Here is a 17,287-nt window from a genome sequence, read left to right on the forward strand (position 1 = left end):
GGCACGGGCTGATCTTTGGTTGCCCAATCAGAGGAAAGGGGCGTTTCATGCCAGTCCACACTTTCGATTCCATATATTCAAGTTTCATTCCATATATTCAGACTTTCATTCAATATATTCATGTTTCATTCCATATATTCAGACTTTCATTCCATATATTCAAGTTTCATTCCATATATTCAGACTTTCATTCCATATATTCAAGTTTCATTCCATATATTCAAGTTTCATTCCATATATTCAGACTTTCATTCCATATATTCAAGTTTCATTCCATATATTCAGACTTTCATTACAGACTTTCATTCCAAATATTCAAGTTTCATTCCATATATTCAGACTTTCATTCCAAATATTCAGACTTTCATTCAATATATTCAGACTTTCATTCCATATATTCAAGTTTCATTCCATATATTCAGACTTTCATTCCATATATTCAAGTTTAATTCCATATATTCAAGTTTCATTCCATATATTCAAGTTTCATTCCATATATTCAGACTTTCATTCCATATATTCAAGTTTCATTCCATATATTCAGACTTTCATTCCATATATTCAAGTTTAATTCCATATATTCAAGTTTCATTCCATATATTCAGACTTTCATTCCAAATATTCAAGTTTCATTCCAAATATTCAAGTTTCATTCCATATATTCAAGTTTCATTCCATATATTCAGACTTTCATTCCATATATTCAAGTTTCATTCCATATATTCAAGTTTCATTCCATATATTCAGACTTTCATTCCATATATTCAAGTTTCATTCCATATATTCAGACTTTCATTCCATATATTCAAGTTTCATTCCATATATTCAAGTTTCATTCCATATATTCAGACTTTCATTCCATATATTCAAGTTTCATTCCATATATTCAAGTTTCATTCCATATATTCAGACTTTCATTCCATATATTCAGACTTTCATTCCATATATTCAAGTTTCATTCCATATATTCAGACTTTCATTCCATATATTCAGACTTTCATTCCATATATTCAGACTTTCATTCAATATATTCATGTTTCATTCCATATATTCAGACTTTCATTCCATATATTCAAGTTTCATTCCATATATTCAGACTTTCATTCCATATATTCAGACTTTCATTCCATATATTCAAGTTTCATTCCATATATTCAGATTTTCATTCCATATATTCAGACTTTCATTCCATATATTCAGACATTCATTCCATATATTCAGACTTTCATTCCATATATTCAGACATTCATTCAATATATACAACCAATCATATTATAAATACTATAATTTCCTGAACGGCATGCCATAATATATATATATATATATATATATATATATATATATATATATATATATATATATATATATTATTATATCAATTTGGCATGTTTCACTGTCAACTGTTCACTGTTTCACAAATAAAACACATATAATTACCCAATATGCTTACAAAATCTTTTTAATAAAAATTGTCGATTCTCAAAAATGTATTAACTCAATTTTTTTATTTCAATGAACTCAAAATTTGAAAGCAACTAGGTAACTTATTTTTGAAATAAGATTTTACAGTGCAGTGTTATCCCGTTCTATTGTATTTACTGTGGTGAATTTTGACTTGCAGATTTTATAATAGATAATCTGTGAAGGGAGTAGATTTTTGTGCAAAATATTTCTATTACAACTGTGTAAAAAAGTCTTTGTTAACTGGGATATTACTTTATTACACTTTGTTATCAACCAACTTTGCATATGTGGATACCACAAAAATTTATTTGAAAAAAAATAAATAAATAAACATCATGAGGGAGCATTCCCCAGGACCCCGTTACATAGTTAACCCCACCCCCCACCCCCCACCCCCCAAACACACACACACACACACCCTCGGGAGAACTGCCACTTTTTCCCCACTTCAAGCAATGTAAGACAAAATGTAGATAAACTAGCTGACTTGTGACCCATTGCAGTGATTCTGAACTTACTGTCCTTTTAGAAGACAATGCTATAAGATAGCGTCCATCTTATGTTATTGTATGTGCTGCAACAGGTAAACAAATTCTAAATTAGATTTGTTAACATGGTTTCCAGATAATAAAAAAAAGCCTCACATCACTTTGATAATTGGAGGAGAGCAGAGAGCATGTCGATGCTGAGCAGTCGATATGAAGCCTGTCATCGCTAGCAGCTCTCGGCATCTCCCTCAAGGCTTCTTTACAGAGTTGAACAAAAAAATGCTGTAAATAATTGATCAGCCTTTACAAGTTAACCACCCAAGGCTGGAATTACATCAAGCTCAAGAGAATTCTGCCTGCCTGCTTCCACGTGGCCCTTCGTAAAGCAATGAATTAGCCTCCAGTGGCAAGAACCTTCCTTTCTCTGCGCAGCATCCAGCTAGCATCCTGGTCACCTAGCGGTGGCACCCCAGTGCTAAAATGGGATTTATCTTTCCGACAAATGGCTGTGATTTGCATCGGTATATAGGTTACCCTCGGGCTGCCAGTGAGGGGTAGCACACTCACCAAAGGAATCGGTCTCTTGCCTCCGAGCTATGCAAGGCACCATAAGGCTCTATTTGACTGAGACAAAGTAGCATACCACAGTGCCGCGGAAGAGTAAGTTTATGTGCTGGAGTTAAGCTTAGCGTCCTGGTAGTAAAATAGCGAGATTCCTGCCAGAGGCTATGCTGTGTTGCACAAGGTCTATGCTAGGTTTGATCTTGCTTTCTTTACTTCTCTTCTTACAAGTCAGTGACTTTTCATTGTAAGTCAACGGCCCCTGCACTGCCAGTCATTTTGGCATTAAAAACCTAGACTCTTGATGGCTCCATGCACACAAAGGCACAATACGGCAGTGGGCACAACAAAATAGGGTTCCGTTCACATTGTTCAGTTAATTCAGAGTGACTCCAGTAGGGTTTGCATGAATAGAACCGGACCACGATCTAGTAATCGTACCCCTGAGCCACACAACTTATTCTTCGCTATGAATTACTATTTTTATAGCTGTCAATTTCTCTCAGAATACCGCCAGGAAATATTCATATTTAATTTGGTGTCCTTTTGCATATAAATACCAATTTCGGAGTTACCTGCTAGCAAATACACTTGTCAATCCAAACACTGGCTGTGTCAAAGTAGACATTGTGATTGTAGGTAAACAAGTGGTAAATTATGGAAATTAGCCTGCTCTTGTGAAGAGCACCCTCATTGTCATTTTTGATTGTTTGACAACTGTAAACAGAACAAGGACACTATTATAATAAGAAAAGAAAAACTGTTTTTTATTCATTTGAACCACCTAATGAGTCTATTTTAACCAGTTGCCCTGCTGTTTGAGATTGGGATATGCTTTTTTTAACCAGAGAATAAGCAGCCAGCTGCTTTTATTTACCCGAATATTAGCATAATGCTAATACGGATATGCCAGATAGCTCAAGGCTTAATAAGAGTGATGCTGTAATGACAGACTCTTGGATAGGTGGTCACGCCTTTGTTATAGTCCTTGGTTTTTAATGAAGAGGTGCCTACACGTTCACACTGAGTGGCATAAATTGCAGTCCAAAACACGCTGCGGATTAATTAGCGCAGTTAGTGCCAAATATTTCACAGTTTCTGATCTATTTTTTCACCCTGCACTTATGTAAACAAAAACAGATGTCTTGAAAGATACGTGTCATGGGTTTGAGCCTGTAATATTTTGAAATGTTTTTGGGGTTGACGATGACATGAGTCAATACCTCTCGTTGTCATTTCTTCACCTTGTCAGGATGATATGGCAGCATATTAAAGCATATTTTTAACTGTGTTGTGAAAGGGCCCTGCTCTGCAACCTGAGCTCAGCATTTCAGATTTGTAAAGTTCTGGAGAGAGAAAGGGCATGGACAGGGTAAGCTTCTCATGTAAAACGATAAGGGAGTTTGAAGGCCCAGATTCATATTGCCGGTGTCGATATGATTTTGTGTGTCTTTAGAAACACAAGTTATTCTGTAGTTCCAGAAATTTGATCCAGTGCTGAGACTAAATCTGAAAAAGCTTATCTCAGGGTTTCGGGCTGTGAATTCGAACACGGAGTGTTTTCAGAGGAATTTGGTATGCCTTTCCGGCAATTGAGAAGGAATTACACGTGAAAACATGTGAAGGCGAAACCTTACATCTGCAGAGAGTTGAAGTATCGAATCACGGATACAGAGGTGGTTAGCATTTGAAATATCGTATCCCGAGTGTTTAAACTCAACATAAAGCAAAATCTGGCCGCACCGGCAGAGTAAAACTCACAAATTTCCCCACTGGGAAATCTCTGCACTTCCCAAAATTCATCTCTGCTTATAGCTATCAACCAGAGACGGAGTTATCAGGCTGAGGCAATTTCACTTTTCCCAGAGTGATTCTATATTATCAACAAAAAAATGCATCCGTAGCATTCTATCAACCAAAGGGCTCTCAGCCGTATTGTATTTTTCCATTCATTTATCTTTGTTGCAGAAATTCCATAAACTATATAGTTCCTGAACCAAATGTCTTTTGTATTGAAAAAGGCTGAGATTAAGCAAGCTGGAAAACGTAGAAAAGAAAAAGTGAAAGATCTCTATGCCCGCTAGGTCCTGTTAGCTTGATGGGACAGACCCGTTGAAGCTTGAGGTCTTTTTATTGAGCATGTGTTGCTCCATGGCCCCTGGCTTTCTCTCAGGGTCCTGTTCCCGGAGAGATGGCTATTGGGCCACGGGCTCCCTGCTGAGCCCCTGTTCTTCACCACAGGGCCCCCCTTGTCTTAGCATCCTTTTACGCAGAGCAGCATGGGGTTTGGGCCATGGTGGGCCGCTAATGGTATATGGATCCCCCTATGTGAGGGCTCGCACAACATGCCTTTGCAGTTGACCAGACAGGAATGAGCAGGTGGAAATTAAGCAGTTGGGTCACTGTGCAGCTATGCATTTAGATCAGTTGGGTTTCATCGGAACTTATTTAATCATCCCCTCCCATTGCCGGGCCGAGGTTAGCGAATGAGGTTTACGGGGTCGCTCCGGAACATATATCCACTGGGGACACTCTGAGAGATCATAGCGGACAGGGGAAAAGGGATTTAATAAGCAACACATGGTGTGGCTGCAGAAGGGCAGCAAGGATGAGCTTTTTCCTACTAACCGTTCTCGTGCGTTTCACCTGCAATTATTTTTAATGAGAACAATTATTTATATGTTGCGTTCAGCTAGACACCAGTGTGCTTCCACAGTCCATATTTCTAATTGCAACAAGCCAGCTGTTTTCCTAATGCATTGTCACCTTTTGTAAATGCACACTGCATGCTCATGAATCATCACTTTATTTATATAATCCATTTTGAGGTTACCATGGAGATAACAAAGTGCCAGACAGGGCCATCTGCACGTTTCAATTTCAAATATGTCTTCGGGACACAAGGGGACATAAAAATGACACGTTTAATGAAAAACCGCACATTTGCTTTTGATTCCACATGATTTTCGAATCAACATGCAGTGAGAGGTATTTCTGCATTCCTTTAGTATAGCTGTGAAGATGTCAGCGAGGCCGGCGGTTGCTCACACTTGATGAGTTTGAGAGCATGACTGATTCTGAGCGCCGTAAGCTATATCTGCTAGCCTTCATACGAGACCCGTGAAGACGGCGTCTATTCCCACATGTGTCTGTCTTTTCATAATGGTTAAGAACAACACCTTAGCTGATGATTGAATGGAGGAAAAAGTGTGAAAACCACAGACACACAAAACCTTCCATTAACACTCAGGGTGGCTGTCGGCTTTTCACGCTGTTCGGAAAACAGTATCCACCACCACCCATATCTAGACATGTACAACCAGAAAACAAACCTAGCAGGATAGACGGCTGTTGAGCGATCTATGGTCACTCTTCCTATTTTGAGCTGCTGGATTTGCAGCAGTCGATGCCATTTAATGTTGTATTTGTCTTGTGGTGGGATTTTGTTTCATTCTTCAGCCAGTCTTACACCTTAACTTTCTGTCTGTCTGTCTGTCTGTCTGTCTATCTATCTATTTATATATCTGTCTGTCTGTCTGTCTGTCTAGCCATGTAACTTACTGTCTGTGTGTGTCTATCTGTCTATCTTTTTGTAATTAGTCTTTTTTTTTGTAAATCTTATGTTTGTATGACCTCATTTCTTATCAATTATTCATAAACACAAATCAATTCTGCTCCAGGGTTTGATGTTTTAGTGTCACTCGTCGGTTAACTAACACTGCTGACTGGAGCAACCCAATTTTCCTTGGAGATTGACTTCAGACAACTTTAATGGTCTTTTGACGCCTTTAAATATTGAGCTTGAGAGAAGAGCTTTTGAAATATTTCTGGACTGTGATCAGTTGTTAAATGGAGTCAAACTCATCAAGAACATTCACACAGATCAAATTAGCTTTTTAACACGTTTTAGTAAAGTTCTTGCACCTCTTTTGAGTACACCCCCTCCCCTACTTAAAACATGCTGATAATCTACATAAATATGCCATGGGATTTCCACAGAGAACTGCTTGTCTCCCTTTGTAATTGCTATTTTATTCATTTGCTGTCTTGTAATCATAAAGCAATTTTACATCCAGCAAAGTGTCATCTAGAGTAATTAGGTGCCTATTATATTCTTAATCTCAAGAGAGGGTGAATATCACAAAAAAAGTCATTTTTTTATTTTTTATTAAAAGATGTTTTGTTTAAAGAGAATTAAAACCATTATTTTATTTAAAAACATTTTACTTTTCTTCTAAATTTGGAATTATTTTGTATAATTCAAAAAAGATTATAAATACTGCCATATAATTATTTTAAATAATAAAAAAGCAACGTATTGCCAAAAACTCTAAAAGTCTTAAAATAGACTTAATTTCTGGAAGAAAAAGAAATCATATTAAAAATACTTTGTTCCTCTTTTTCTGGAGACCTTTTGAGACCAATTAACAGTTTCTTTGCCTTGTCTTTTATTTGGCAGAACAAACTTTTTAACTCATGAACAAACAAGTCGATCAAAGACCTTCCAGTCTTGCAGGTCCTTCTGGACTGCGCTGAATAGTTCCTGCTGAATCATTACTTCTCTTCTTATTATGCTCATTGTCTCAAGGACTCGAATGAGCCTTACCTTCTGTGCTTTTCAATGGAAATGAAGCTCAAACCTTTGAACGCTGCATCAGCATTTCTGTTTACTGGCTGTTTAGGGAATAAAAACCCTGCTTTAAGACAAACTTATTCGGAAAATAACCCTAACCCTAGCCTAGACTTTTTGTAGTCTATTACTATTTGGAGCATTCATTACATGCGTAATGGTGTTTTTATGCTGTTATTGTTGTTACCTGAGGGGCTCTATGTTTATAATTGATTTTCCCTGACAAAATGTTGCATTTCAGTTCAATGCCTCCTTAAGAGCCACAGCTTTTATAATCATTAGGACATCAGCCTATGAATGACTTACTTTTACTGCATGCTAAATTGCAATAAGAGGAAAAATACAAGTCTATATCAAGGTATTATAGGTATATCAATAGGTATTATCAATATGATAAGTATTGTTATCATAAACCGTTGTCATAGTTGTAATACGGCCACATGTTACTTACCATCATAGTGCAGGGGAAACGGTTTACCTCTCTTCCAGCTCTCTGTCTTTTTTGATCCGGTTTCACCGGGGCCATCGTCAGCTTGGCTCAGAGACGCAACAGAGCTCTGAGTAATTGGTAGCGTAGGATTGTGGGAATGCGGCATTGGTACGGGCCCATCTGTCACTGGCTCTGACAAATGATCCGGCCTTGTGCCCAAAATGAAAGGAAAAAAAAAAGTAAAGGGGTCCCTGTCAGTGACGCATCCCATAATGTTCTTCGGTAGAAATGTGCACTCACCACATGGTGCAAAGCACTCATTTAGTCATATGAGAGATGTGAGAACTAGCGTTCTTTCACCCCGGTGACATGCCTCCAACAGAGAACATACTGTGTCGCTTGGTGTGTGAAACTACGGTAAGACCTTCAAAGCATGCAACTTTTGCAGTTTTCAGAAGTAAGGAATGATTCAGGGTTGCTTATGCTCAATGCCGTACATTGTTATCCGTGTTGCTGTGTTTGTGCAATACTTAGTGAAGTTTGGTTATGAAGGTCAGTTCAGGCGAGCAGCAACAAAAGCATTCTCAAGAGTTTCTGCATGACAGATTGTTTTGGTTTTGTTTTGTTTTTTGTTTCAAAAATAAAATTACAATTTAAATTGTAGTATATACACCTATTTTGTGATAAATATTTGTATTAATAAATAAAATAATTATTGTTTTATATTTTTGATATAGGTTCAAAGACGAGTGATATAGCTACCCACAATATGAAGAAAAATGGCTCATGAAAACCTTATTAAACTTATTTCTTACATTGTTTGCTGTAATTTTCAATTTTTAAATTCTTTATTTTAAGAAATTTTGTTCTGTGGTTCAACCAGCATGAGACCCAATGAGGGTATGTGCAGAAAACAAACAATGAAATTATATAATTTTCATGTATCAATAATTTAACATTTTTATTGAATGGCAAAGTTTATTCAAGTTGTAAACTATCATTTGGTGTGAATTGTTTGACTGATACTGTATACCTTAGAAAGATACAGGCTAAAAAATGGTGATATTTGGCACTACAAGTGGTTCTTTGCTTGTAATCATTTTGGTGCCAAATAGAACAATATCTTCAAAGTTGCTCTATAGCACCTTTGTCAAATGGTGCTATGTAGAACCTATAAGAGGAGCCATATCACATTTTATTTCTTCCTCAATAATGGTACTAAACGGCACCAACAGTAGTTCTTTGGTGTATAAAGAACCTTTAAAAGGGGCTTGAAATGTAATTTGTACAGCAGTGGTGCTAAATAACTGCTGTACAAGCAGTTTCACTGCTGTGAAAAACTGCTGAAGAACCATACAGGGGCTTAACAGGTTCTGTATAAGGTAATGGTGCTATATAGCACCTTAGTCAAGAACTGGTGAAAAACTGCTGAAGAGCCACTAATTCACCAAGATTTGGTGCTATACAGCACTGTGGTTCCCCTATAATTACAAGCCAAAGAACCACTTTTTTTGTATGTATATTTCAATAGTTTTTTTTTTTTTTAACAAGGTGTAAGGATGCTGTTAGGTCAGGATGTTTGACTAGTTGTCCAGCACCTGATTGATTTGAGATGTTTTTATTTTATTTTTTATCTTTATTCTTGATGATCTACTTTAGATTTATTTTAGGTGTATTTGATGTGTTTATGAATTTACAGATTCAACTTCTGGATTGTGCTGACACTTTCTGACATGTTCTATATCTGACATTATATAGTTAAAAGCATATACAGCCGTCAACACTCTGCTTTTGCAACAAAAGACAATTACTGTCGGACTTCAGATAACCCACTGTGAAGGATGTCCCCATTATTATGCGTAATCCATGTCTGTTTGTCTTGTGAAATCTATTTTTTGCAATAACAATGTACCTGGCCTATTTATTTGTTTAATATCTGTCAGCCTATTAAAAGGCTGTTGCAAATAGCCTACATTTACTTATTTGGTAGACTTTAGTGGTAAGCTTTTTAAGGTAAAGTTGTTCATAAATATAAATAAACATATGTGTCGTATTTGCTTTAGCGTATTAGCTATACCTTTAGCGAATGAAGGTTAAAATGTAATTAAAACATCTTTAGCGCATTAGCTATGTCTTTATCGAATGAAGGTAAAGTTGTACTTAAATGTAAATAACACATTTAGCGCATTAGCTATACATTTAGTGAACAACGGTAAAGTTGTTCTTAAATGTAAATAAAACATCTTTAGCGCATTAGCTATAGCCTACCTTTAGCAAACAAAGGTAAAGTTGTTCTTAAATGTAAATAACATATTTAGCACATTAGCTATATGTTTAGTGAATGAAGGTAAAGTTGTCCTTAAATGCAAATAAAACATATTTATCAAATTAGCTATACCTGTGTGGATGAAAGTACATGTATTACATTAGCTTTTACAAATGAATGCTGTTTTATATGTAAATAAAACATTTAACACATTTGCTATACCCTTTAACAAATGAAGGTAGTTGTTAAATGTAAATAAACACCCTTAGCACATTAGCTAGACCTTTAGTGAAAAAAGCTAAAGTTGTTAAATGTAAATAAAACATCTCTAGCATAGTTTCACCGTTAACAGCTTAAGTTCTCAGTAAAAAGGCCGTTGAGTGTTGCCGACAGGTGTAAAATGAAACTCCTTTGTTCTTGTTAAGTAAGGGTTCTTAACGCAATGAGGCGCTAGTTTATTGATTGATGAATGGTTTAGCAGATATGGAAATGAATGGCTGTGGAGCGCACAAGGACACAAGGGTCTTTATCTGCGTCTGGATTGCCACAATCTGATGCTCACAATCTCCTGTCTGATAGCCCCCATCTCCCGTGACGCAAAGTGGCTTTAGTAGACAAAAGCGTTGTCGTAAGCTGAAGCTGTCTTGTCGGGTCCAACCACACAAGCTGCAGTTGATCATGGCGTGAATTTCAAACAGGTTGACGAGGGGTAATTCAGTCTACTTGATAATGACAGATTGTCTGCAGCGTATTTTGGCTCATGAGTGTTTGTGGGATTCCAGCTGTTAGAAGCCGGAGCTCTATTTGGATGCGACAGAGTGTAGTAAGATTTAAGCTAGGTGTTTCTTTTTAAGGCAACTTTATTGACTTATCTTTGAAAATCAAGTTGTTTACCTATGCAGTATCAGAAATACATTACGGAAAAAGGTCTGTACACAATATGCTAATGAACACTGTAGTGATTTCATTTGTTTAATTGCTGATAGTGCTGTTTCTCTTGTTTCAGAGGGCTCGTTCCAGAACCACTCCCGGTTGCGGACTCCACCACTGCCCCTGTCGCACTCGCACTCCCCCAGTCAGCACCACACCGCCTCCATTGGCTCTCTGAGCCACAGCAACTACACCCAGCGCAGCAACCCGAGCCCGGCACCCACTGATAGCTCTGCTCCCAATGAGGGGCCTACAAGTGCCCAGGACTCAGGCAGTGCCCAGGACAACTGGCTTCTCAACAGCAACGTTCCTCTAGAGACCAGGTACATTTGGGGCTGTGCTGTTCTCCTGGTAAAATGGCTAATGAAATAGCTCTGTGATGTCAAAATGAGTTGAGTGACTCTACATTAGCCGTTTATAATGCATCGTAAGGCATGCATATGCTGGCTGCATGAAGCGTTTTACGCTAGTTGTATCTGCTTAAAAGTTCAACTACACTCTTAATAGTTAATGAGTCTTTATGTAGCCTTTTATCTCCTCTTGTTCCACAATATCGTTTAATGGGTCATTCCTGCTGTAATGCAGTAGCTTTTGATGCATGTATGTGTTGTCATTTAATGAATTATTTCTTTAAAATAGTTTTACTAACTGACTTTCAAAAATATCTACTGCTCAGTCTTAAAGGGTTAGTTCACCCAAACACAAAAAATAGCCCATGATTTACTCACCCTTAAGTCATCCTAGGTGTATATGACATTCTTCTTTTAGACAAATCAAATCTGAGTTATATTTCAAAAGTCCTGGCAAATCCAAGCATTATAATGGCAGTGAATTGTTTTCTCATTTAGGAAGTCCATAAAAGTGCATCTATCCATCATATAACTGCTCCACACAGCTTCCGCGTGTTAATAAAGGCCTTCTGAGGAAAAGTGCGAGAAACCTTATCGATTAAAATAACTAACTTCTGGCGGAAAGCCGTACACAATTTGACTTACGGCAATAGAATAACCCCTGTTTTGTTTTGCTCTATCCTCTGCACTTCTGCGTTCGTCAATACGCATGCATCAAGGGTTCAAGGGTCAAGGGTTACTCTTTCGCTGTGAATCCATGCGTACGGCAATCCACCGGAACTTAGTTATTTTAGTCTATAAAGTTTTAAATATAGCTATTTTTCTTACACAAATGTGTAAGAAATGTTTGGAATGCCTTTATTAATTTCCTGAGCTGTGCGGAGCAGTTATATGATGGATAGATGCAGTTTTATGTCAACAATTCACTGCCATTATAAAGTTTTGATTTGCCAGGATTTTTTTTTATATAACTCAGATTTTATATGTCTGAAAGAAGAATGTCATATACACCTAGGATGGCTTGAGAGGGGAGTAAATCTTGGGCTATTTTTCATTTTTTGGGTGAACTAACCCTTTAAGCACATCATTTGTATCAATTATAACTTGATCGTGAGACAATTATCAAAATGAAACCTAAAAGGAATGCAAATAAAGAGCTAAAGTTAGCCAGTTAGCTTACTTGAGGAGTCAACTTAAATATATTTTATATTATTATACTGATGTGTAATATTTTATATAGCAGGATCAAGCGGCAACCTCCCTCAGTTTCTCTTGAAGCCAATACGGAAGTGACTTAAACTGCAATCCATCGACTGGCCACTAGAGACAGGCTCCAAAAGGGAGCAGAATCTCATTGAGTCCGATGTTAAAATTCCCAACTTTACAGCAAAAAAAATGTTTGCAGTCTGGTGCAAATTGTGGTTTTGGTCTATATTGGTAATTTTGCCCTTCATGACAACTGTGAGGGGGGTGGATTTTTTCAATAAATCATTTGTTTACATTATATAAAGCCTTTAAGTTCTGCATATATAAGGGTGTGGCCACTTTGAGTGACAGGTGCATAGCCATTTGTTTAATGTCTGATAGTCACCTCAACTCCGCCCACTTCCCGCCTCTTTGCCCATTGCCAGTTAACCGCGAGTGACATGCAATGACTCACTGCAGAGATGGCAACGGCCAGCTCAACCCTAATTTACATTTCAGAACTACTGCTTTTGGGGTTTTACAAATATATATATTTATATATATATATATATATATATATATATATATATATATATATATATATATATATATATATATATATATATATATATATATATATATATATATATATATATATATATATTGAAGAAAATAAATTGCCAGTTTTTCATGTTTTCCATCTTTAATCCCCCCGTATTTATTTATTAATAATAATACAGAATGATTAAACATAAAAATGTTCTGATAGTGGAAGTTTCATGTGCTTCAGTTTTTACATATATCTGTATTAGGCCAAAATCCATTCAAAACATGATTAAATATACAACAAGAGAAAAGCATTGTTTTCCTGTGCTGTCTGGGCAGTTTTGTATCTATCTCAAGCCCAGAATGCAGTATATAGATGGTGATTTCTCTCAAGGTTCTGAAGGGGGCTTTGCTATAAACTCAGCTCCTTATTTATCTCCCATCAGCCCTTGCTCTGTTTGCCTCTATCTGAGGCACTTGTGTGGAGGAGATCAGTCAAGAACCTCTCAGATGTCTGTTTGCATTGCTCAGGATTCTCCTCATGCATGGCAGAGGCAAATCAGCGCTGTCAGACCAGCCCGAAGAGAAATGATACATACTGATACTCAGATTACCTCCATCTCCTGCACTGCTCAACCCAGCCTACAACTCAAATGTCTTAACTTTTGCAGCAGCCGAAATAAATATAAGTTATTTTGAATTATATTTGTGCTAAGAGCATCTGTACATCTCTTAGGTCTCGGAACACAAAGTCAAAATGATTTACTGATCGGATTGCAATGTTAAAGTAGGGTTTTTTTTGCTTTTATATTTCAAGCGAATCTCACGAAAACCATTATGAAAATCAAAAATCCTGAAAAGATGCGTTAAAAATAAATATATAGAGTAAATATATTTTTCAGCATTTTGATGCTTAGATATGCATTTGAAAAAGTTGCCAAATATTTTAACGAACTATTATTAAAGGGTTAATTCACCCAAAAATGAAATCGATGTCATTAATGACCCTAATGTCGTTCCACACCTGTAAGACCTCCATTCATCTTCAGAACACAGTTTAAGATATTTTATATTTTGTCCAAGAGCGTATCCAAGTGTATGCACACTATACTGTCCATGTCCAGAAAGGGAATAAAAACATCATCAAAGTAGTTCATATGTGACATCAGTTGGTTCATTAGAATCTCTTGAAGCATCGACAATACATTTTGGTATTAATAACAAATATACAAACTAACAAACACTACTACTTTATTCAACATTGTCTTCTCTTCCGTGTTTGTTTTCAATCCTCAAAAAAAGATTCAAATGGTCATGAATTAGCGTATTGATTCATGATTCGAATGTCAAACTGCCAAACTACTGAAATCACGTAACACTGGCGATCCAAATCATGAATCGATTACGCTGATTCATAACCTTTCGAATCTTTGTTTGAGGATTGAAAACAAACACGGAAAAGAAGCGTTATGAACGTTCAATTAAAAGTAACATTGCGTCTATACAGGGTTATTTATTACTGTATTATAGCAATGAGAATGTTTGTTTGCTTTTTTCTCTTTAGTGAACAAATTTTTTCCCTGAATGTTTTTAAAATGATCTTCATTTTGTTGCCCATTATAGTGAAATATAACTCAGATCTTACTTTTGTGAGATTCACTCAAATAGTTATAATGGAGAGTGGCAGGAAATAAGGGGGAGATGAGATCAAGAAATGTTGCAGGCCAGACTTCAACCATTATCACTCTCATGAGCACTTATAGATATTTGGAGCCACACCGTAAACTTTGCTCCACAGTTCCTTAACAAAATTTAAGTATCTTACACGTATTGTTTGAAACATTAGCACTATAGGAAACTTGCCTGCAGACTCGCAGTTTCTTTGTCCTCTTGGTGTGTTTGTGACCGGCATGAGTGTGAACGGTCCACTCAACAGGAAAATGAATGTTAATTTGAATTTGCGGAGGGACAGTTAGCAACATAATGACTGATTAAACATCATGGATTTCCCTAAACTTTAATCTGGACCAGGTATTCCCACAGGAAAGGGAAACAGATGGTCCCACCAGCCGACATGCGTCATGAGGAGAGTGGTGGAAACCGAGTAAATCAGTGACATCACCACCCCACACACACACACACACACACACACACACACACACACACACACACACACACCTCCCTCCTATCTAAAAAAAGAGCGATCAATTATCTGAATCCCTCTGATGAAATTGGAATATCCATTAGCAATATCCACAAGGGCAGTGAAAGATGGCCTGTCATTTAGTCTTTAGCTAATGGCTTTGTAATGGTTCCCCTCACGACTTTTGTACAGCGGGCTGGAATGGGTTGGATGAGTCCCTGGATATGTTGGCTTTCCGAGCCCTCCCATTGGACGACAGCCAGGCAATGGCATTCTCTTATTGGCTGCTTTTATGCATTTTTTTCTCGGACTCCTCCAAACTGGCCTCTAGGCCCCTCTCGTCTTCGTTTAAAACTTTAATTTGCCTCTCAATGCCCAAACAAACTAACAAATGTACATAAGCCGGCCAAAGACAATCAGCAGAGTAGGCAGGCAGTCTGGAACAGCCACAGAGAAAAGAAAACAAACATTTTCTCTTGTTGAATTGAAGGTGTTGCGCCTGCTCTGTGCATGTTGACGGTTCATTTCTCCATTGCATTATCTCAGTCTTCCCTTATGGAACAGCCGTCTCAGGGGGCACGGAGCTACAGCAGACATGCTTCACTGAATGCATGCAGAGCTCCTCTCTGAATGTTAATAAACCTCTGCTTTATAAAACCATTTATTATTATTTTTTTTAAAAAATCACATCTTAAGGCAGGATTTAGCATAACCACTTGGGAATTCTGTCAGTATAATGTGTGATTCTTCTAAAAAGTGTTGTGTCAGGCCCTGAAACACAAAGAACGTGAGGAAGTGAATGGAAAAGTAATGCCTTGTTTTCTTCTAACCACAATCATAAAGGAGCCAGAATACTCTAATGTTTATCAGAGAAGAACAGGACGCTTGCAGAGAGGGGCATGGGTCGTACAACACAAGGTACATGTGCAGTAAAAGAACGTGAGCGCTCTCGGGCGGGGCGTGCTGGGTTTCACGGGGGAAAAAAACCCACACAGCACTTTAGTTCCATAAGGATGTCTCTGTTTCCCCACTTTCACTGAAATGGTGCTGGTGCCCAGCTATAGGGAACCTGCAGACCTCTTTCAGAACCGCCCCCCCACATTTCAACTGACTGGAGATGCCAACGTTTTCATAACTGGCTACGTTTCTTAAACCAGAGCTCTTCACATTTTTTGAAGAGTCTTGCAAGTGTCCAACAAATTTTAGCATTCAAAGCTAATCTGTTCTCTGAGGTTGTTGTTTAACTCTTTCCCCACCTAACACGGAATTTTCCGTTATTCATGAGAAAACGCTTCCAGGCCAAAAACAGAATTTTCAGTGTTTCCGTGTTTTCACTGTTTGACGCTAGGGGGCGCTATTAAGCATCTCCTGAATGAGTGCTGAATCTCCTGATCAAAACACACGCGGGGAAGATGCAGTAAAACGAGCGATCGTATGTAATCAAATGCATATGAAAAATAACGTGATCATCAACATTAAACATCATATGAATCAAAACTGCCTAATGTTAGTGAATGAAATGTGGACCCAGGACGAGCTACAGGACTGTGTAAGCATTAGAGGTGTTGATGGACTCCGTCTACTCCATCTGTGTTTAATCATCGCTCTGAATCTGATCTGGAAACAGTCACAAAAACGTGATTTATTTAGCTTTTTGTTCAAAATGTTGCTTTTTTTTATGAAACTTACCCATATTCAAGTGTTGATAAAAAAGGAATGCAAGAAGCTAGAAGTTTTTCTTTTTTTAAAAACATTTTTTTTTTTAAAGAAGAGGTCAGCTCTTAATTTTTATATATTGCATGCTGAGGTATTCATAAAACAAAATATTCTATGGGCTATTAAAAGTAAATGGTCAAAAACCCTGGCGGTGGCTGGCAAATTTTTAAAAAGAATCCTGGTGGGGAAAGAGTTAATAGTTTGAGAACAGTAGGTTTAGGAATGCAGTTGAAATACATGGAACGGTTCCAAATTAGGCTCTGGATCCAGCACCAGCACCCTGTCATTGGAAAACGGAGCTTGTTTGTCCTCGTCCACCTCTCCACTCTCGTCCATTTACACAAATTCGCCGGGTGATCGCAGTTTTGTGTTTGCACATCTCTGTCTCCCTCTTGCACGCATGTCTCACTCATGTTCCATCTGTCCATCTCTCCACCTGTGTGTAGAAACATAGCAAAGCAGACATTCCTAGAGACATTACAGGACAACTTTATAGAGATGGACATACTGGCCACAGCTCGCCGTGACGGCGCTTACACTGATGGGTATGTTGCATGATCTGACCGCGGCTGCCGGAA

The 17,287-nt window shown here is 37.6% G+C and overlaps 1 protein-coding gene across 10 annotated transcripts in view; it reads left to right on the top strand.

The window, feature by feature from the left end:
* Nucleotides 1-17,287, top strand: part of tenm4 (teneurin transmembrane protein 4) — a 294,119-nt gene that overhangs the window by 146,321 nt on the left and 130,511 nt on the right. For 4 of the 10 annotated variants that reach the window (XM_067450933.1, XM_067450938.1, XM_067450937.1 and 1 more), the window contains exon 5: nucleotides 10,846-11,092. In XM_067450933.1, the coding sequence (XP_067307034.1) occupies nucleotides 10,846-11,092 (247 nt within the window). Of the gene's footprint in view, nucleotides 1-10,845; nucleotides 11,093-15,836; nucleotides 15,912-17,155; nucleotides 17,255-17,287 lie in introns of all 10 variants that reach the window. The other 6 variants (XM_067450930.1, XM_067450932.1, XM_067450934.1 and 3 more) reach the window with 3 other exon arrangements.

The sequence above is a fragment of the Pseudorasbora parva genome, chromosome 8, assembly GCF_024679245.1.
Source record: "Pseudorasbora parva isolate DD20220531a chromosome 8, ASM2467924v1, whole genome shotgun sequence".
Taxonomy (NCBI): Eukaryota; Metazoa; Chordata; class Actinopteri; order Cypriniformes; family Gobionidae; genus Pseudorasbora; species Pseudorasbora parva.